General features: G+C 52.7%; 1 protein-coding gene across 2 annotated transcripts; it reads right to left on the reverse strand.

Annotated features, from left to right (window-relative positions):
* Positions 1-6436: 6436 nt before the first annotated feature.
* FAM76A (family with sequence similarity 76 member A) lies at positions 6437-20871 on the reverse strand. Of its 2 annotated transcripts, XM_071576593.1 has the most exons (10): positions 20770-20871; positions 19545-19609; positions 18775-18829; positions 18089-18241; positions 17046-17203; positions 16554-16640; positions 15631-15762; positions 10505-10640; positions 10003-10104; positions 6437-8390 (listed from the first exon to the last, which is right to left on the reverse strand). In XM_071576593.1, exons 1-10 carry the CDS (start codon positions 20848-20850, stop codon positions 8304-8306), a joined length of 1056 nt encoding a protein of 351 aa, XP_071432694.1. In that variant the 5' UTR covers positions 20851-20871; the 3' UTR covers positions 6437-8303. The 2 variants fall into 2 exon arrangements, with proteins under 2 accessions (XP_071432694.1, XP_071432695.1); XM_071576594.1 differs by lacking the exon at positions 15631-15762 and having other exon boundaries at positions 6440-8390.
* Between the last annotated feature and the right edge of the window lie 247 nt (positions 20872-21118).

Raw genomic sequence — 21118 nt, forward strand, 5'->3', positions numbered from 1 at the left:
ACCCCCGGACCACGCGGGTACATAGCGCGAAAGACACGCCCCCCGGACTGTCTCCACCAATGGAAACGCGGGGGCGTGACCATCAGACACTCACCGAGCCAATGGCAACGCAGGGGCGGGGCCAAGGCACAGGCAACAGGTCAACCCGCAGCCGGCCGGAGCTGTCCCCGCCCTTGGGACGCTCGGGACTTTTGGGGGAATTTCTCCTGCGGGAAAAGAAAGTTGGTGGAGACCCTCGGTGCTCCACGCAGGTGAGACCCCACCTGCAGAGCTGCCTCCAGCTCTGGGGTCTAACAGCAGAAGGACGTGGAGCTACTGGAGCGAGTCCAGAGGAGGCCCCGGAGATGCTCCAGGGCTACAGCCCCTCTGCTCTGGAGCCAGGCTGGGAAAGCTGGGGGGCTCACCTGGAGAAGGCTCCAGAGAGACCTGAGAGCCCCTTCTAGAGCCTAAAGGGGCTCCAGGAGAGCTGGAGAGGGACTTGGGAAAAGGGACGGAGGGACAGGACACAGGGAATGACTTCCCACTGCCAGAGGGTTAGAGGGGATATTTTTCCCTCTGAGGGTGGGCAGGCCCTGGCACAGGGTGCCCAGAGAAGCTGTGACTGTCCCATCCCTGGAAGTGTCCAAGGCCAGGTTGGACAGGGCTTGGAGCAACCTGGGCTGGTGGGAGGTGTCCCTGCCCATGGCAGGGGTGGCACTGGATGAGCTTTGAGGTCCCTTCCAACCCAAACCATTCCAGGATTCTCTGAAATGGCACACGAGGACCCTGCACACATTGATAGGCAGAATTCTGTGTCCAAAGTCGCTGAGCTGCCCTGTCATAGAGGCACAAAACAGCCTGAACTGAAGGGACCCAGCAGGGTCATGAAATCCAGCTCCTGGCTCTGCACAGACAACACTCAAAATGCCACCTCTGCACACACAGCCTGTCCCGTGGCTCTGTGTGACCATGAGCCACCACCACGTTCCCCCTGCAGCCACCCCACTGCTCCCTGTGGGTCTCCCATGGAATAGCTTGATTAGCCCCACGTAGAGGAGCCCCAAGAATGGAGCAGCTTTTCCCTCCCAGTCTCTACAAAGTCTCAGACCAGCTTTGGTCCCTTTGGATAAACAACGAACTCAGTAAAAGAATCACAAAATGCCACAATGGTTTGTGTTGGAAGGGATCTTAAAGCTCAGCTAATTCCAAACCCTGCCATGGGCAGGGACACCTTCCACTATCCCAGCTTGCTCCATGCCCTGTCCAACCTGGCCTTCATTAAAAAAAAGGTGAAAAGAAGAAAAATAAGAAAGAAAAAAGGTGAAAGGGAGGAAAAAACCCACCCCCCCAAGCACAGGCTGCTCCAGACACAGCACTGGTACCAACCTGGTGCTGCCTGACAGCCCAACATGGCAAAGTCCAGCGAACGGGAATTGCTGCACAAACAACTCAGGATTTGCCTGGCAACAGCCTCCTCCAGCTCCGGGCTGAGCTCCTGCCAACAAAGGGAACGTGTCAGGGCTCCACGGGCAGCACAGCCACCCCAGCGCCTGCAGGGAGGGAGCACATCCCAGTTTCAGATGTCCCTGCTCGCTGCTCCTCGTCCTTGTCCCCTTCCCGGCGCTATTTTTAGGGTGTTTTGCAAACACAAGGGTGTTTTTTTTAGGGTGTTTTGCACTGAGGGTGTGGGGTCTGGGCAGCTCTGGCCACCTTGACGTTTCTGCTACTTTTTTTTTTCCACCTGTGTAATTTCAGAGGTGTAATTTGGGTGTTTTGGTGCATCTGCTCTCAGGGGGACCCAGCCCTGTGCTGCTCTGGGGCTGGAGGGGCTGCTTCAGCCCCTGGGACCCCAGGGCAGCTCCATCACCAGCTCCTTTGGCCACAGACACGGGGCACAAACTGAGGTGCTGCTGCAGAGAAGCTGTGGCTGCCCCATCCCTGGGAGTGTCCCAGGCCAGGTTGGACAGGGCTTGGAGCACCCTGGACTGGTGGGAGGTGTCCCTGCCCATGGCAGGGGTGGGACTGGGTGATCTTTCAGGTCCCTTCCAACCCAAACCATTCCAGATGATTCTGTGATTCCCCCTGAGGCCGCAGCTCTGTTTGCTCTGGCTGAACACTCCAGCCTGGAGAGGAAAATCCATCTCTTCCTCTGCAGCAGTGAAGGCAACATGGTGTAAGCAAAGCAGAGGGAGGGGCTGTCTGTGTTCCCCCCTTTCTGCTCCCCAAAAACCTCTGGCTGTAAGTGGGACAGGCTGAGATGGACCTGGGGACCCTGGTGCTAAGGGGTGTGTGTCAGGCTGTGACCCAGCTGGAGATGCTGCCAAGTATTTAATATAAAAATATCCCATCAGAAGACAGGGAGGGCTGTGCCAGGAGGATGTTTATCCCTGTGTGCTGAGCAGGGGCAGGAGGGGCACAGAACTCCACAGTTTGGAGCAGCACAGAATCCCCACCCAGCCCATCCCAGGCAGGTCAGCTGCAGTGTCAGCACTCCTGTCCCTGTTCCCTGGAGCAGAGCCCAACCCTCCCATGTCCCCCCTCCTGGCAGGGATTGCAGAGACAGAAGGTCCCCACTGAGCCTCCTTTTCTCCGGACTGAGCTCCCCCAGCTCCCTCAGCCTCTCCTGCTGCTCCAACCCCTTCCCAGCTCTGCTCCCTTCCCTGGACACACCAAATCCAGCTCAAGTCCTTTCATCAGCCAAGGCACTTGAGGTCTCTCCTGTTGTCCAGATTTGAGCTCCTTCCTCCAGGAAATACAACTGCAGGAGGGTTTTCCACACTGGCTCATTCCCAGCCAGGCTTGTCACAACATTCATGGAAAAAGGGTGGCCGGGGAGAGGCAAATTTCCCTTGAGAACAAACCCAAGGCCCTGTTTCCAGAAACACCAATCCCAGGAATCACACACAGCAGGTAATTATTTGGGGCTTGACAGAGCCCTGGTCATCATCCTGCTGACTGGACAAGTCTGGTGCTCCAGGAGAGCTAAACAGGAAGGGAAGGCTGATTGCTCAAGGTGTGTCACCTCAGAGCAAGGTTGGCTAGGGACAACTCCTGCCTTTTTCCACCAGCCAGCACTTTTGGGCAGCCCAGACTCCCAGGACAAAGGGAAGCAGCACAGACCATGTGGGAACACTCTGAAGGAGATCCAGGTAAGACCTGGAATGATGTTTCAGTGTTTCCTTTCCTGATGTGCTCTGCTCCAGCCCAAAGATCAGGAGCTGGACTGCCACAGTGACTGGTCACCCCACTCCTCCTGTGGGAAAACCCACTGGCATCGGGGCTTGGGGGGCTGGAAGGAGGAGGCCCAGAGCTTTTGTGAGGTGGAGAAGGGAATTAGAATCACAGGATCATTCAGGTTGGAAAAGATCTTTAAGAGCATCAACCCCAGCATTGCCAAGGCCACCACTAGCCCATGTCCCCAAGTGCCACATCCACACGGCTTTTAAACCCCTGCAGGGATGGGCACTCCACCCCTGCCCTGGGCAGCCTCTCCCCACGGAGAAATTTTCCCTAATATCCAATCTAAACCTTCCCTGGCACAACCTGAGGCTGTTTCCCCTTTTCCTCCCCAGCTGCACCGTTTGGAGCTGCGCAGGGACAGTGATTCCCAAGGTAGGGAAGGCAGATGGATGAGGCTCTGGCAGCACAAACACATCAGAACCAGTGGTTTGTACTGGTTTGTACTGGTGAGTGATCCTCATTGCTCTGGGAACGAGGACCAGCTGGAGGGAGCTGTTACCCCCACGTGCTCTGGGAGCAGGGATGGGATATGGGTAAGGACAGGGGTCACAGCCAAAACACCTTTGGACTCCTGGGCCTCTGGAGATTCACTTGGCAGAAGACAAAGGGCAGCTGAGTTTTCTCCATGGAAATCTCATGGGAAAAGGGCAAAGCTCCATGACAAACGAGTAGATCTCACTGGCTGTGCCAGCTGTACCCCCTTACTGAGATCAGGAGCAACACTGAACATTTCCCATCCCTAAAACACCAATTCCTCCCTTCCCTCACCTCTGGAACAAGCCTTGTGCTCTCCTCTCCTGCCTCAGCCACCAAAAACAAGCCCCTAAAGCTTTAAAGGATTAGAAAATCCTCAGTGTTGGTTTTTTTAAAGGCAATTTTGAAGCCTGTTGCCCCCAGGTCGTGCTGCCTGAGCCAGCACTGCCAGAAAACCCAGGAATTGGGGAGGAATGGAAGGGAGAGTGTTTGTGGGTAATTACCAGCTGGTTAAATTGGTTTAATTCTCCTGCAGGTTCAATCCTGCTGTGGGTTCAGTTCTGCTGTCAGGCTGCAAAAAAAGAGTTTATGTTCATTTCCATACTAAAGTTCCAGATCCTTGCCCTGGGCCCTGCAAGTTTGGAAAGGAGACATTTATTCAAGTAATTACCTAAAAAAATAAAATCTAATCCTGTTGGTTGGCAGAGCTCAGGAAATGCTTTGTAAGAGGTTTTTCTTGTGCCCTGAAAACCCAACCACCTCCAGCTCCCTGGGGCAGACCTTTTTGGAGCTTCTGGATCTTCAGGAGGGATTTCTGCTGGAAGCAGGTGAGGGGCAGTCAAACCTCAGCTCGTGGAATGGGGAAAAACAATGACCAAAAACTGGAATTCTCATTTTTTACTTCGATTTCATCACTAGCAGGTGGCTGAGATCAGTCTGGAATTTGAGCAACTTGGTCTGGTGGAAGGTGCCCCAGCCCATGGGGCAGATGAGCTTTAAGGTCCTTTCCAACTCAAACCATTCCAGGATTCTGTGATTTTATACTCAGAATGGGGAAAAACCAACCAAAAACCAGGAATTCTCATTTTTGACCTTGATTTCATCACTAGCTGAGATCAGTCTGTAATACTTGTGTGCCCTGTTTTCCTAATGCTTTGAAATAAAGGAACCACAGCCCAAAATGAATTGGAACAAAGGGATATATCCTTCTGCAAACACTCCAGCTGCTCTAGAAGCAGGGGATAAAGCAGGGAGAGAAGGAATGTGCTCACAGACAGAGGCAGGAGCAGCCATTTCTTAGCCAAGGCCTGGCTGGGAAATGCTGGAATCGCCTGCAATCCCTTTGGAATCCTCCCCACAGCTCTGCTGGGGTGGGGGAGAGATGGAACAGGCTCTGGGAAACACAGGAGAGTGAGGATCCCAAATCAGAGCCCAGGCTTGGGAAGAGCACCTCCCAGCTCTGTCCTGGCCTGCTGGAAAGAAGGACACTTGGGCTGGTTCCAGGTGTGTGCTCAGCACAGATAAGGAGCTGGGAAGAGGTGCCAGGATCACCCTCTCCATGGATATCCCCAGCAGCCTCTGGGCAGGTAGTGATGGGACAAGGGGGAATGGGTTTGAATTAAAGAGGATTTAGATGGATATTGGGAAGGAATTGTTCCCTGTGAGGGTGGGCAGGCCCTGGCACAGGTTGGGCAGAGAAGCTGTGGCTGCCCCATCCCTGGGGGTGTCCAAGGCCAGGTTGGAGCAACCTGGGCTGGTGGGAGGTGTCCATGGGCAGGGGGTGGGACTGGATGGGGTTTCAGGTCCCTTCCCACCCAAACCATTCCATGATTCTGTGAAACCCGGGATGAGAGCCCTGCCCTGTGCTCACCATCAGCCTCTGGCAGGAGATGCCAAAGAAACTGGAGGAGTAACACAGAGACTGGAAGAGTAACACGATGAGGAAGATTTCATAGAAACTACTTTTCTTCACTGCATTCAACTCTCAGTTTGGGCATTTGTCACAATTAATGTTTCCCAGAAAATGGCTCTTTTCCATGTGCAGCTCCAGGCTTTGAAAGAAATCACACAGAAAGTGTATTTTGAGCTGAAGGTGTTTGCAACAGAGCCAAGATTTGCCTTTTCCCACCCTGGGAACAGACATCCAAGGCCAGGGCAGCTCCTTGGCCTGGAATGCTGCTCCTCTTCCCAAGATCTGCACCCACAGCACAAGGAAAGCACAAAATGAGCCTTGTGGGTCCCTTCCAACTCAGGATATTCCCTGATTCGATGGAAATGCTGAACTGCCCCACAAGGACAGGGGCATTTCCCAGTGGAAATCTCGGGGGAGTTTTTGCACTACCAAATTTCTGGTGGAAAATTATAAGCTTAAAAAAAACCAACCCAAAAATATCCATTTCCCCCCCAGATTTATGGCTGAGGGAAAGACTTTGGAGACAACAAACAAGGTTCACTCACCTCATTTCCATCCATGTCTTAAAAGAAACAACTCTCTTATCCTCATGTTTTGTTTTTCCTACCAAGACCGTATTGTTTCCCTGCTCTGCCTTTGTGTGTTTGGGGAGGAAAATAGGGAATAAATCTTGGATACAGCTGGATGGGTCCTGGGAAGCTGGATGTAACCAAGTAACGAGGCTCCTTAGCAACAGGCTTGATGGGAGGATTTAAAGATAGAAAGAAAAGTAGGAGCAAAGCAAACAATGGGAAAATGCCGACTCCTTCCTGTAACTCTGGAGCAGGAGATAAATCAGCCCCAAGCAGGCAAAGGTGCTTTGGTTGTTTGGTTTGGGGTTTTTTGTCCTTTTTTTTAAAGCAAACAGAAATCACCAGCCACGGAGGAGGAATTTTTTTAAACCACTTTTACAGGTGTCCTTTGTACAAATCCAAGAGTCCCTTGAAAATCTGGTTATTACAAACATACAAAGAAACGATGTTGGTGCTACAAATCAGCTACGCCACGGCAGGAGCGATTTCTCACGATTAAAAACCCCAAGGGAACAGTATTTACAGGGCCCTTCTCCCTCGTTTTATTCCTATGTCTTGAGGGAAGCAAAAAAAGCAAAGCCCCTCCCCACCCCCCCGTTAGAAAAAAGTCCCACCAATGCACATCATTTTCTAAAAAGTATAAAATTGGGTGAGTTTTTCCTGCTGTCACACTCTTGGCAAAGTGTAACAACTTCTGGGTTTGTTTTCATGTCAGAAGTCTTGTAGAAAAACCAAAAAATAAAGAATCAAAAACTACATGGCAGTGTCCAATGAAAACGTGCTCCTTCTGTGCCAGAAGCCAACATCATCCCAAAAAAGTGCCTTTGAGTAAAACCAACTTTAGCAACAAATAATTAAAAAAAAACCAACCAAAAGGATGAAAAAATTAACCACAATCTCAAGTGAAAAGCTTCACCAAAGCCCTGACGGAGCAGCCGCCCTGCAGCAAAAGGATGAGTTCTCTTACCTGCCTTCAGTCCCTGCTTGGGGGTCTCCAAGCCCTGAGATGTTTCTCCACCCCCTGACGGGAGTTTGGGATGCCAAGGAGCTCCCGCCAGCCGGGAGTTTCCCCTCCAAGTGCCATTTATCCACCAGAAGCGGTGCCTGGGGGGCCCCACCCCGGCTGGAAGGGTCAGTGGTGGCCGTGCTGGTCGGGGCAGCACATCCCTGGTACAGGGAACTCTCATAGCCCTTTGATCCTGCTGGTTTGGAAGCAGCAGTGAGAAAAATCCCTGGAGAGCCCCCAAAAAACACTCCCTGGCTCGGGTGGCTGCCTGAGTAAGTGCTTTCCTGGAGCCAACCTGGCTCCTGCATCTGGAAGGGGGAAAAGAGGGATCACACCAAGCTGCAGAAGTCATGGAAGCCCCAAAGGGCACCACGTAACCAGGGCACTGGTGGGGGGAATTTCGGATGGGTTTGGGGCTGTCTCACTCCACTCTGGCTCCCAACCCAAAAGCTCTCATCAGAAAAACAAGGAAACACAAAACCAGGCAGTTTGGTTTGCCAAGTTGACAGAGAAAAGAAGGAAAAAAACCAACCCGAAAACAAACCCACAAAAATCTTCCAAGATAAATACACAGCCTCCATTTTGGAAGCATCTTCAAAAAACTGGATCAACCGTTGTCAGCAGTGGCACAACCTTCCAGGAACATCTGTTGGGCTGGTGAGTTCTCGGCTCCCTTTTGAAGAGGGAACAGTTCAAGGGGAAAAAAAAAGAAAAAAAATTCCAGCTCCCACCACACACAGCTCGTGGTGTTTTATCTGTGGAACAACTGGCCACAGCAATTCCCTCCAAGCAGCAGGCTGGGAACCAGCAAGGAGCCTCTAATGCAGCAGGTTCCTGTTTGCTCATGGAAAGGGCTGGCAGTGGTAGCAACAGGCTGGGGAAAGATTTCTCCCAGAAAACGGTTCTTCAGGGGGGATTTAGGAAGGCTGGGACCTCTCCCTGTGGATCGAGACCGGCCACACTCGAGCATGCTGTCGGAAGGCAACACACAGCAGGAATTCCCATGGAGTCCACGGCAGTGGGATAGTGACAACACGGAGGTTTTGGCTTCCAGGGATCCGGCGGGTCTCCCAGACTCCTTGGCTAATGCTGAGGAAAGCTCCCGGACTGGGGGGTGGCTTTAAGGGGAGGTTATTGCTCCCGACTTCTCCGGCTTTTTGCCCTTGGACAGGGCAGCTGCTTGTTTCAGGAGCTCTCTGTTCTTGGCCTGGAAACAGGGAACAGGGGTGTTACTGGCATGATCATATCAGCTCTTGGGATTCCAGAATTGCCTGGCATTGCTGCTGGTATCCTGCACACAGGTGGAAAAAGGGAGGAGATGCTGAGCTCAGCTCTACCCACCTGGAAGGGGCTCTCCCATCCCAGCCCACCAGGAAAAGATAAAGATAAAATATTAAAACCCAAAAGCCTGTGCAAAAAATGAGCCATATGAAGAGCTCAAAGCACCTACAATACACAGAGAGGATTTGAGCTTCTGTTCTGGAAACAGGGAAGTTTCCAGAGCCCCAGCCAATACCAGTGGAAAACATTCAGACACCAGAGTCCAGGGCAGTCCCAGCCCGAGCTGAGCACAACAAGGAGAGGTTGGGACACACCTGCTCCTGGAGCTCATGCTCCTTTCTCCTCACAACTGAGCGAGTTTAAGGCTGTGGGAAGGTGTCAGACAGCTTGCAGGGCAGACATCCTCTTGGAGCTCCAGGGAATGCTGTTCCCATGCAGGCCGTGTGCCCTGGCTTGGGAAACCAGGGCGAGGAGAGGGCACATCTCCCACCTACCCCTGACCTCCCACCCAAGGCTGTCAGGGCACCCAAAAAGTGCCACTGGAAAACGGTGTATTCCAAACTGGAGTAGAGAAAACAAACTGCTCTGTGCAGGCCACCCAAACTATGGGATGGGAATGGCTCTGGGGTGACACTGGGTCAGTAACAGGGCAGGGACAAGGCTCGGCCTGTCTCCAGTCCCTCACACAAACCGGGAGAAGGAGGCACGTCCAGCCCTCTCCACACCACACACAGATATTCCAGCTCTCAGCCAGGCAGAAGGATGTGCAGTATGGAGGGGCTCTCCCAGGCACCAGCACCCTGACGGCAGCTGGAGGCTCCCAACCTGCCCTGCACTGGGAAACCTCCCCGAAGTGTGTGGATGGAGGAGGGGCTCTTTCCTCAGGGGCAATAGAAGCCTTTTGTCTCATCCCCTCCCATCGCTCATCGTTGGGGCTTTAGATCTTTATAAGCCCAGAGTAATTAAAGGGTGCAAAGTTCATTTGTGTCTGATTTCTTCCCCTTTGACCTGATCCCTTTTGGTGGCTCAGGCTATTCATGCTGATAATCTGCTGTGTCTTCACGGTGGTAACAAAAATCCTGCTCTCCCTGTTCCCTCCAGCTCAGGGACTTCTTTATCAGGACTGGAGAGATCAGGGCTAAAGGAACTGCCAATTGATCCTTTGTTCTCTCTGATTCCTGGTCATACAAATAACAAGGAGGTGATTTAGAGGTGCAGGGTCTGACAAAGGTTCTGCAGGGTGGAGTCACAGGTTCAGTTTGGCAATAAGTAGAGTCTGATGGTTTTGTCTAGTCCATAAAGGGACACAAATAAGGCACTTAACAACACATTAAGTGTGAGCCTAAGTAGAGAAACTCTGGTAAATGGGATGCAGTGAAAACCTGGGGAGGAGCTTGACAGGCAGCGCAGAGGGTGTAGGACAGGGCTGAGATGGGTTAGCAGAGCTGTGTGTGCAGGAGGTCACGGGGTGTTGTGATCACGGTGTCCTCAGTCACTCCCAAAGTACAGCTCAGCAAATTGAACCAAAAATGTGTCACCTGTAACTGCTCCATGACCTCCTTGTGTGTCTTCTCCATCTGGTTCATCTTTGCCCTCATCTGCGATTCCTGGTACTGCAGGTCGGCTTTGAGCTCCGTGATCTGTGGAGAAACCAGGAAGGAGCAAGTGAGCTGGAGGAGACACACCTGCCACAGAAAACCCCTCTGCAGAAGGTGTGTGAGGCTGGCTGAGGTCAGAGCCACGCTGGGGAGTGCAACCAGAGCGGGACTGGGCCAAGGAGCTACACAGAGCAGCAGGCAGAGCCAGGACTGCAAGGAGCAGTGTGCTCATTCCCAGGCTTGCCCACACACAGAGGTCTCCAAGAGAGTGGTCAGGAAATGACCCTTTATGAAATGAGATCTCCTGGGTGGGTCCAGAGAGCCGCTTTGGAAAGGAGGCAGCCTGGAAACAGCCAGACATGCTGTTGCTCACTCCAAGATAAAAAGCCAGGCTGTGTAAGAACATGTCAGCCTGCTGGGGGGAAGCAGCCAAGGGCTGTACCTTCTTCTCTTTCTCCAAAATCATCTGATCCTTCTGGTGCAGCATCTTTTTTAAAGTAGCCACTTCCTCCTTCAGCTGGGCAATGATGACAAAGTGGTCGGTGCCAGGCGAGTCCAGGGCGAGGTCTGGAGAAAAGCTGCAGCAAAGAACAGGGAGAGGCTCTCAACACAACCCTCCTTCTCACTGAGGCAGGGAAACTCCCACGGATGCATTGGAAGGAGAATGGGAATCATTTCAAGATCCTTCAGGATCCTTTTTCAAACCAAAGAGTTGAAAGCAGCAATCAGAGAAATACCGAAACTTTATGATCCCTTTGGAACTCCCTTTGCTCACAGGCAGCCCTTGGATGCACCACAAAACTCCCCATTGAACGTAAACAAACATTGTGGCAAGGAGGGGACATGAAAGAGAAACAAATAACGCCCAAGTTCAACAAACAGAGCAAAGGGAAACAACTAAATTGAAGTCAGCGCTGTCCTCCGCAGGGAAAAGGGGTAAAAAACATGCTGGACTTTGTATTTTGGTTCTGCCACCATAGAGCAATTGAGGGAGAAGCTTCATTACCTCAGAGCAGGAAAAACTCTCCAGGAAGACAGAGAAATAGCTGAGCACATCACCTGTACACCACCAGGTCTCTAATCATAAGCAACCAGCTGGAAACTGTTAAATCACAGACCTCCCTAGGAGACACGCAGTGACCTGGGCAGCCACGCACAGTCCTGTGCTGCAGGAATATTCTGGATCACAAGATACCACAACAGGCAGCCACAGGCTCAGGGAGCTCACCCGATTCTCCCCTGCCTTCTGTTCCATCCCTAAGGCTGATCTTTATCTCCTGGTTCGAAGAGGGCAGTGCACTCCCAGCCACACACCTGAAATGGCTGTATACAAACTGAACAACAAAGCCTCGCCTAGAAGATGAGTTCAGGTCTGGCTGCTACCAGACAAATAAAGACAAATCGTCAGGGTCACCCAGAGCCTGTTTTTTAAAAGCCTCCAGAGTAGGTCAACACTAAGCAGCAGCAGGGAACAGTTTGAACCCCAAATTCTGCCTCTCTCGAGGATGTTTCCACCCTCAGTCCCCCACCAAGGCAGAGTACCCACTGTTCACCTCGCATGGGGTCTCCTCTGGCGCCTGGAAATGATCCATGTTCTAATTAAAAGCACACTCTGCTTTGATTGGACTCGTTAGCAAGGATGTGGCAGGAGAAAGGCTCTTTCCCCCACTGTGCTGGGGATCTACAGAGGGGAACTGAGCAGAGGCAGCTTCCCAGATCTGAGAGTCGGAGGATGGCCCGAGGCGCTGGGAGAGAAAAGCCTGGCAAAGGAAAACTCGGGACTGAAGGGCTGCAGGAGACAGCCCGCGGTGGAGGAGCCTGGCACGGCTGAAACGTGCTGACAGCAGAGCCCACACTGAGATGTGGCAGCACTCTGGGCATTCTGGATCCATTTTAAAACTGTTCCTGAGTAGCCTCCCCAAGTGCAGGCTGTGCAGGATGATGGTGGGTGCTCCAGCACCTTCCTGTGTGCAAGCACGTTACCAACAGCAGCTTTAATTTCCCACTCAGTGCAAATATGCTGGGGAGGAGAGAAAGAAATCAAAAAAACCCAGGCTTCATAGAGAAAAAAACCTGTTTCCTCACTGATTCCCTCTGGCTAAAAACAATCCCTTGACACACCATCCCTTTGCCCAGGCACGTTTCCCTCCTGCCATGCCCTGGGGTGACAAAGAGTGCTGGGAGATGCTCCCATTTCCCTGAGCAGCTCCAGCAGGAAAAATTCCCAGCTTGGCAGCTCCTGCTGCCCAGCACTTCCTGGAGCAGGGAAGGTGAGAGCCAGCCCTGCCACCCAGTGGGGAGGAGGGACAGGAGGGACACCAACATTCCACAGAGCACCCACTGGTTGGGAACGAGGGCTTGGAGTTACCAGGGATCTCTTCCCTGGGGGGATAAAATATAAATAAACAGCAGGCAGGTGTTTTCCTGTCCAGTTGCTGCAAAATGCCCCCTCAAATATGTCAAGGTGCTAATTAAAGATGCAGGTTGTTTAATTCCCTCTTCTTCTGTAAGTTTTTAAAGGCTGACAAGTTAGTAATGAAGGTTCCTCTGTCCTTAACCCTGTGTTAAGGAGGCAGCCCGAGATTCCAAAATTGGAAGGAAAACGGCCAAATACAAGTCACTTCATTCCTTTCACAAACAGATCAAGAATTGAAACAACCAAACAAAGAAATAAAAACCATTTCCTCTAGAAATAAACTCAGGAACCCAGCCCCTTGGGATAGGTCAGGGGGATATGTGCTCTCCATGTTGAACAGCCTAAAATGCACATCACTAATCAAAGGGAATTGATGAGCTCCTGTTGTTTTCAGCAGAGACAGAGGACAAAAATGGAGCTGCTCCAAAGGCACCTGCCTCTCTCTATTGACTGGAACAGAAACCAAATTGACTGCCTTAAACTCCACACCTGTTAAATGGCTGAAATTAGGCAAAGCAAATGCCAAGCCTGAAGATTTTGCTATTCAAGTCAGGCTGGCATGAAGAGGCACAGAGCAGGCATGGAACCAGCATCAAAAACCACCTGGAATGCAGCCCTGAGCCCTGGGAGCCCAACACAGGAGGATGTGGAGCTGCTGGAGGAGTCCAGAGGAGGCCCCAGAGATGCTCCAGGGCTGGAGCCCCTCTGGGAGAGCTGGGGGGCTCACCTGGAGAAGAGAAGGGTCCAGGGAAACCTGAGAGCCCCTTCCAGTGCCTAAAGGGGCTTCAGGAGAGCTGGAGAGGGACTGGGGAGGAGGGATGGAGGGACAGGACACAGGGAATGGCTTCCCACTGCCAGAGGACAGGGATAGATGGGATTGTGGGAAGAAATTCTTCCCTGTGAGGGTGGGCAGGCCCTGGCACAGGTTGGGCAGAGAAGCTGTGGCTGCCCCATCCCTGGGAGTGCCCAAGGACAGCTTGGATGGGGCTTGGAGCAACCTGGGATAGTAGAAGGTGTCCCTGCCCATGGCAGCGGGTGGGAATGAGATGGGTTTTAATGTCCCTTCCAACCTAAACCATTCTGGGATTCCATGGAAACCATCCTTCACACACAGAACTCCACCCAGGCCAAAGGACCAACATCTGGACCTTCAACTCCTCCACCACCCCAAAAGCAAGGGCAGCTCAGCCCAAGTCCCAGAGCTTTAAGCTTTTTAAAGCCAGGACGTTTCTATGCAAATGAGAACCTTTTTTATGCAAATGAAACCCTTTTACGAACGAACTTCGCTGCTGAGCATCCTCAGGCACCGCTGCCCTCCCCCAGCCAGCAGTGCTGTCGCTGCCTGGTGTTAAAAGCCCAATTTAGCACCTTGTCTGCAGTGACAGGAGAAGGGACCGCAGCCTGTTCCTCTGCAGAGTCTGCGGTGTAAAAGCACTTAGGCAGCATTTCCACAAGAGGATGGGGACGCCAATTCTGCCCAAATCAGGGCCAGCACAGCTCCAGAGGCTGGAGGGGCAGCCGGGGTGCTGGGCCGAGCAGGGCTGAGGGGCACAGGAAGGCCAGGCCTGCTGCAAGACGTGCTGAGAGCACTGGGAGGGAAAACTACTCCCCGTGCAGCAGGGCCAGGGCTGTTTGCTCCTTCCAGAGCTCACCCAGAACAAACCACTCCACACCACCCCTTTCAATGACTGTTGGGAATGGTCCTGTCACAGCCATTGGGAGCAACAGCCACCCAAAACAGGTACACAAACACATACAGAGAGAAATCAGTAAAGGAAATCCAAAAAGGAGCAAGGACTGAAGATAAGCTGGACCCTGTTGGAGGCGATGCCAAAGAACTGAGCTCGAAGAACTCAGCTGAGGCTGCAGCAGGTTTGGCTGGAGCCAGGTGAGACTGCACAGGAAGCTGGGGCCGGTTTCAGCAGCGAGGAGGTGCTGGTTGTGTCACCCCACCCCTGACTGTGCTGCTGCAAACACCCTTGTGCTGCAGCAGAGCCCAACTCCACTCCTGGGCTGAGACCCAGACTCCAGACTGACCCTGGCGAGGACAATCTTACAGAGAGTAGTGTAAAAGGGAAAGGTTTGGGGGTTTATCCTCACAAAAAAACCCCATTTAATGAACCCCCATTATTACTGCACTGAAGACACATGTGTCTATTTAAGGCAGCTGCAGCTTGCCTGTTCTGCAGCACGTTGCTGGAGCTCTTTAGTTGCTAAATTTACCCTCAGTTTGTTACTGGGATTCATCAAAAAAAGTCTGTAGCAAGGCCCACAGCCTTGGCAGGAGCCAGACTGACAACATCTGACATGAGAGCAAAAGGAAGGCACTTGATTGCTCCAATCCATGCTCCTGTTTTCTAAAGGAATGGCTGAGCAACCCCAGAGCACAGGACATTTTGGGTTTGGGGTATTTTTAAGCCAGCAGAGCTGTTACAGTGAGTTGTCAGAACTCAGCACAGTATTTAATGAGGAGATAAAAACACTTGGTGCTGTTCTACAGCCTCTCTAGAGGGAAAGCTGCACCAGGACTGATGGGCTGCCCCACTTCCACCAGGGACCCGTGTCCAGTGTCTCCTCTGGCTCCACCAGCACTGAAGGCAGATGAATTCTGACCACTCTGTGCTCCCAAGCTACATTTAATCCTTATTTTTTTTCAACTTTTTACTCATAACACTGTTTAGGTGATAAATGGTCTTGAAGGCCACTCTGTGGGAAGCACTGCCCTGTAAAATTATTGGAGTTGTATTTTATAGAATCCCAGAATGGTTTGGGTTGGAAGGGACATTAAAAATCATTTCATTCCACCCCCTGCCAAGGGCAGGGACACCTTCCACCACCCCAGGTTGCTCCAAACCCCATCCAAGCTGTCCTTGGACACTTCTAGGGATGGGGCATCTCCCATGGGAGCACATCAGACATCAACACTGAGGTGTCAACAGCATCTATAGCAGAGATTCGATCTGTGAGCTCAGAGACATTCCAGGCAGGTGGTGATTCATTAATCCCCAGTGGCTTTCCCAGACCCTTTGGCACTAACTACAGTGCTCCCAAATCCCTGCTGTTTAGAAAGTGATCCACAGAGAGGGAGAGTTCCCGTGTGTGAGGCAGTTCCCAGGGAGGGAGGGGAGAAAACAACAGGTGATCGATCTCACTTCAGGATGTCAGTGCCTTGAGCAACAGGACAATGGTGGGCCCCGAGAGCCTGCTGGGAAGCAGCCCCCTGCGCCAACGTGGACGGGGCCCTCTGGATAAGGGGGCAAAGCATCTCGGGAGAGGAAGGAACGCTGAGAATCAGAGAGGAAAGGCAGGAATGAAAATATGCATGTACAAGACCACAAAAACACAAATCCACCTCAATCTCCTGTTCCTGCTAGTGACTCCCATTCTGCTGCACAGGCAGCTGGTGGCAACGTGACCCAGCACAAAGTGTGACAGCAGAATGGGGCTGGATGCTCTCACAGAGCCACAGAATGGTTTGGGCTGGAAGGAACCTCAAAGCTCAGCTCATTCCAGCCCCTGACATGGGCAGGGACACCTTCCACCAGCCCAGGCTGCTCCAAGCCCTGTCCAACCTGCCCTTGAACATCTCCAGGGATGGAGAGTCCACAACCTTTCAAGCAGAGCTGTTTGGTAGCTTGTCCCTCCCCGAAAATCAGGAGGGAACATGGGAGGTGGGTCTGGATCCTCTCCTGTCCTCTGAGGGTCTCCCTGCAGACCAGCCTGACAGCCCCCAAAAGCACAAAAACTGCAGACCTCACCAGCCCCCCTCTCCTCGTGACTGCAGAGAGGGGATGAAGCTGGTCTGGCTGCAGTTTCCTGACTTTTGGGGAGCTCAGCCAACAAGCAGTTTCTGTTCTACCAGCTACAGGTGCTCAGTGTTCTTCTCCTCTTCAAACCTGTGTCTAAGTGCCAGGCAACACTGGCCTGCCAGGTTCTAGTGCAGCCCCTCGAGGGCCCAAGGCCCAAGGTCCCTGCTCTGGCATAAGAGTTTCCTGCTATTCACACACAACTCTGTCTTAGATAAACTCAGCAAACAAACCCTCCCACCCACAATTTCCCCATGTAACAGGCTCACCTGTCACCATTGGCAGATATGGCATCAAACTTGGCTTTCTTCTTTGGGATTTCATTCTGAATGGAAGAGGTGGATAAGGTTTTCTGGCTAGAAAAAAGGAGGAAGTTGTATGTCAGAACCTGAATGACTTTCAGTCTAAGACAGGGAGGCAGATAAATATTCCCACCCACTTTGATCCTATTAAAACAATATTTCCCAGTGCAAGAAAGAATGATAAAAAATTCATTCCTTGAAGAGTCGCTGGGGACTAAAAATAAACAGAAAACAATGAGTCAGGCAGAGCAGCACGTGGGTGAAGAACTCCTGCTTAAAATCTGCATTTGAATCATTAATTTTACAAATGCAACTTTGCTTTCATTGTGCCCAAGTTCAGTAAGCTGGCTCACAAAGGAGCACAAGCCTGCAGCAAAGAGAGGTTTGCCAACAAGCAAAGCCTGGCTTAGCCAGACCCTCCTGCACTCAGACAGTGCCCAAAGCCCTCCCCAGGGTTACCTGTTGTAGTGGCTGCCACTGCTGAGCCTGCTGAACTGCTCCTTCTCCTGCAGGCTGGCCCGGGAGGAGCTGCTCAGGTGTTTGCACTGCTCTTTGGTCTTCTGCAGGACCCGCTTGTAGGACAAGGTGCACAACCAGCACAGCAGCTTCCCATCCACCTGCAAGGGCAAACAGAAAGAAGGTTTGGTGTTTTTTCCTGCCCACAAAGCAAATATAGAAAAGACAAGAAGCACCTTCAGGGTTAAGATCATGTATGAACAAGCAGGGAGTCAAAGAGGATCCTCTGGATGGAGACCAACCAGCAAAGGTCTGTGCCCAAGAGGCTCAGCAGGACAGGGATTATCAGTGCAGCATCCTAAAGCAGGACATGTTTACAGTCTGCAGGAAGCAGCCTCGGGAATACACACCTCAGGAATACACACCTCCTACAGAGCCTTAGGTTGGTTAAGCCATGGAATGGGTTATGACACTTGCAGCTCCTCAGGCTATGGCACAAACAGCATTCCCCATCCCTCTCCCTGAGCAGCTCCTCACATTTCCCTCAGAGGCCTCTGCTCCTGTGCCACCCCTTGGGACAAACTCAGCAGGACCTTTCTCAGCAGAGGAGCAGAATGGCTCAAAAATTAAACAGCTCTAAAACACAGCAAAGCTCAGCTCCAGAAAAGCACTCCATAACCAAGGGACACCTCCTTCTGGAATCATGGAATTGTCTGGGCTGGAAGGGGCCTGAAAGCTGATCTCATTTCACCCTGGGACATCTTCCATTAGCACAGGTTGCTCCAACCTGGCCTTGGACACTCCCAGGGCTGGAGCAGCCACAGCTTCTCTGGGCACCTGTGCCAGGGCCTGCCCACCCTCACAGGGAAGAGTTTCCTCCTCAAGTAAAGACTTTCTTCCTAATATCCAACCTAAACCTGCCCTCAGGGAGTGGGAAGCCATTCCCCTTTGCCCAGAAATGCTGGAGAAGCTGTGAAAGAGACAGACAGAGGGTGACTGTGATCGGCCCTTCCACCTTCCCAGCCTCCTTTTGCAGCACCACTGACCTTCTTCCTGTCGTCCTTCCTGTCGAAGGCACACTGCTGCTTGCACTGCTCACACGAGTGAGGGGGGCCGTACTTCTTCTCCGAGTTGGTGCAGCGCTGGCACTTGTTCCCAATAAACGCTGCTATGATGTTGCAATACTGGCAGGGCTTTGGCTACAAGAAACAAGAACAACTGATACAGCAGTGCCTTCTAAATAAATTGTTACCTTGCTCCTTCCCCTTCTGCCCATAATTCAAACTTTTATTTCTTCCCAGCAGACATAACTCCATGTGGGCCCCTGGTCTCCACTGAGTGTGTCTATCCATGGCACCCAGACCATTCAAGTGGTGTGAAATCTTTGGAAAAATGTCTAATACCCAAACAGAGCTAATCAAAATCTCTATTTCAGACTCCAGACAAGCAGGAAATAAAGATTTATCACTGCTTCCTGCAGCAATTTCAGTCTGTGTAAGCCCAGTCTTCTTTCTGCTGGGTATCGAACAGATCATTTCCTGGCCTCAAATGATGCAAAGCTGCTCCTTTTTCTGTGCTAAAAGGAGAAGAAAAGTCAAAGCTTCACAGTTGAGTGACCTGTGCTATTGATCAGTCGTGCTCTTACAGCAGAGCCAGTCCATAAACTGCTCTGGGGTTCCAGCAGGATAAAGACAAGAGAGATGAAAGGGGAAGAGGCTCATGAATCACTTACTGTGCCGTAGAGCTTCACGTTCTGAGCACACTTCTTGCATATTGTGTTGGTTTTGCTGTTAAACAAACAACAGACAGATCATTCCATTGACACTTCCCCACAGAAAATGAACCCTCTGTGGTCAGGATCCTTGGTTAGGATCCCAGGATCCTCCCCAGCTCCATCTCTGGGACTCAGATATCAAAATTTTTCAACCCCATCTGGCTGAGGACAAATTGCCAAAAATTGGCATTACTAAGAGGTGTCTTTTAATCAAGGGATGCCCAGATGACACCAGGTTTTTGTCCTTACAAACACAACATTTGATCACTGACTAATTGGGAGCAGGAGTGATTCAGCACTGGGCTGGGCTCTGTCCTGGAGGATGAGGATAGAAGTGTATTTGTCCAACAAACACAGGAAGGGACACCCCACATGTGGTTCTGGGTTCACCAACCCTCCTTCTGACTTGTTAAAATACAGAAAGCCAAAAGCCCAGCTAAAAGAAACACAGTGGGAAAGAAATGGTGGATACTAAAGAGGAAAACTCATGGGGTGATGCACCTGGATCCTTCACTGAAGATGCATCTGAGCACTGACCAAAAGTAAAACCCAAGCAAAAGGTGCCACCCACGGGCACTGCAGACACTGGGACTCGCCCAGCAGACCTTTGAAGGGGCCAAAGGTCCCTCAGGTCTCACACAGCAACAATGAAGGCTCAGTGAGTGCAGGTGTGGAAGCTTTACAGTCACCCAGGTGTGTCTGTCCCACAGGAAACAGGGGACATTTACCTTTCCTGCTGGAATTCAGTCCTGCAGTAAGTGCATTTAACAATGGGGTGAGCAATCCGGCACTCCTGCAACGACACGAGTGTTCAGGGAGGGGCAGTGCTGCTCCCACACGGCCGGTCCCCAAAGCCCACACCTCCCTCTGCCCTCCACTCCCAAACACATCCCGCCTGCACAGTCACTCTGAGGGACAAGGAAGGTGACAGGGATGTGTCACAGGTGAGCCAGGACCAGAGCAGGGTCATGGGGTGGCCTCTGCTCTCAGGGCAGAACACACAGTCTTGTCTCTGTTACTGACAGCTCAGCTTCCCGTGCCTCCAGTCCTGCTCTCCTCTCACCCCAGCTCTCCCAGGCTCACTCCTTTGCTCCAGAAATCCCAGATTACTCCAGTTCCTGCCCTACCTCATCCCTGACCTTGTTCTTCCCCACTCAGACTGTGCTCCAGCCCCTCCAAACCTCACAAATGCTCCTCACCACCCCCTGTCACTGCCCACCCTGCGCCCACAGACCACAGAAAACCACCCCAAGCCCCCAGATACCCCCAGTGTCTGCCCACAAACAGCCCCTCAATTACCCTCCGTCCCTCTGAGAGCCCCCAGACCTCCTAAAAACAGCCCCTGCCTGCCCTCCCTGACAAACAGTGCTCCAGGGGTAAACACCCGTCAGACCCTTCCCAAATTCCCTCACAGATCCCCCCAAGCTTTCTCACAGATCACCCCCTCCAAATTCCCTCACAGCCCACCCCCCTCAGCTCCCTCATGAACAGCCCCCCCCCAAACCCCCTCACAGACCAGCCCCCAATTCCACGACAAACCACCCTCACCAACCCCCTCAGAGACCATCTCAAACATTGTCCCTGAGCTCCCTCAGTCCCCTCAAATCCCCTCAGAGTCTCCTCCCCAATTCCCTCATAAATTCCCCCTCAAAACTGCCCCCCCGAAGCTCCCTCAGTCCCCTCAAACCCCCTCACCGACCACCCCCCACAATTCCCTCAAAAACTGCCCTCGCCACTTCCCTCCCATCAGCCCCCTCATAAACTGTCCCCCTCCAACTCCCTCCCTCAGACCTGCCCCTCAGGCTCCCTCAGTCCCCTCAAACCCCCTCACAGCCCCATCACAGCCCGTGCCCCCCAAGACCCCTCACAGCCCCTCAGTCCCCTCAAACCCCCCTCCTTTCCCTCCCCAGCGCTCCCCTCGCCCCCCGCCCCGTGCCAGCCGCCGTGGCGGACCTTGCAGAGCTGCTGTCCCTGGCTGAGCGCCTCGAAGGGGAAGCGCTGGTGGCACTTGGTGCAGGCGTACAGCGCCGCCATGCCGCCGCCCCGCTGACAGGCGCGCCCCGGCCCGCCCCGCCGCGCCGCCCCGCCCCCGCGCGCCACCCATTGGCTACGCGCGCGTCACTCACGGCTCTTCCGCTTCTCATTGGTGCAGAGCGCTGTCACTCACGGCGAAGGGGCGGGACGGGGATGGGATGTGGGGCCCTCTCGCGGTGATGCAACGCCCGGCCCCGCGTGACGCGGCGCGCGCAGGGGGAGGTCTCGCGAGATTGCATGAGGGGAGGGGAAGGGTGGGGAGAACCCG

The sequence above is a fragment of the Pithys albifrons genome, chromosome 24 (genome assembly GCF_047495875.1).
Source record: "Pithys albifrons albifrons isolate INPA30051 chromosome 24, PitAlb_v1, whole genome shotgun sequence".
Taxonomy (NCBI): domain Eukaryota; kingdom Metazoa; phylum Chordata; class Aves; order Passeriformes; family Thamnophilidae; genus Pithys; species Pithys albifrons.

What these genes read in the sequence shown, in the direction of transcription:
- FAM76A (XM_071576593.1), bottom strand. Translation starts at nt 20,850, where the DNA reads ATGGCGGCGCTGTACGCCTGCACCAAGTGCCACCAGCGCTTCCCCTTC. An exon ending in AGGGACAGCAGCTCTGCAAG is followed by an intron (nt 19,610 to 20,769) that starts GTCCGCCACGGC and finishes GTGTCGTTGCAG; the next exon opens with GAGTGCCGGATTGCTCACCC. An exon ending in AGGTCATGGAGCAGTTACAG is followed by an intron (nt 8,391 to 10,002) that starts GTGACACATTTT and finishes CCCTGTTTCCAG; the next exon opens with GCCAAGAACAGAGAGCTCCT.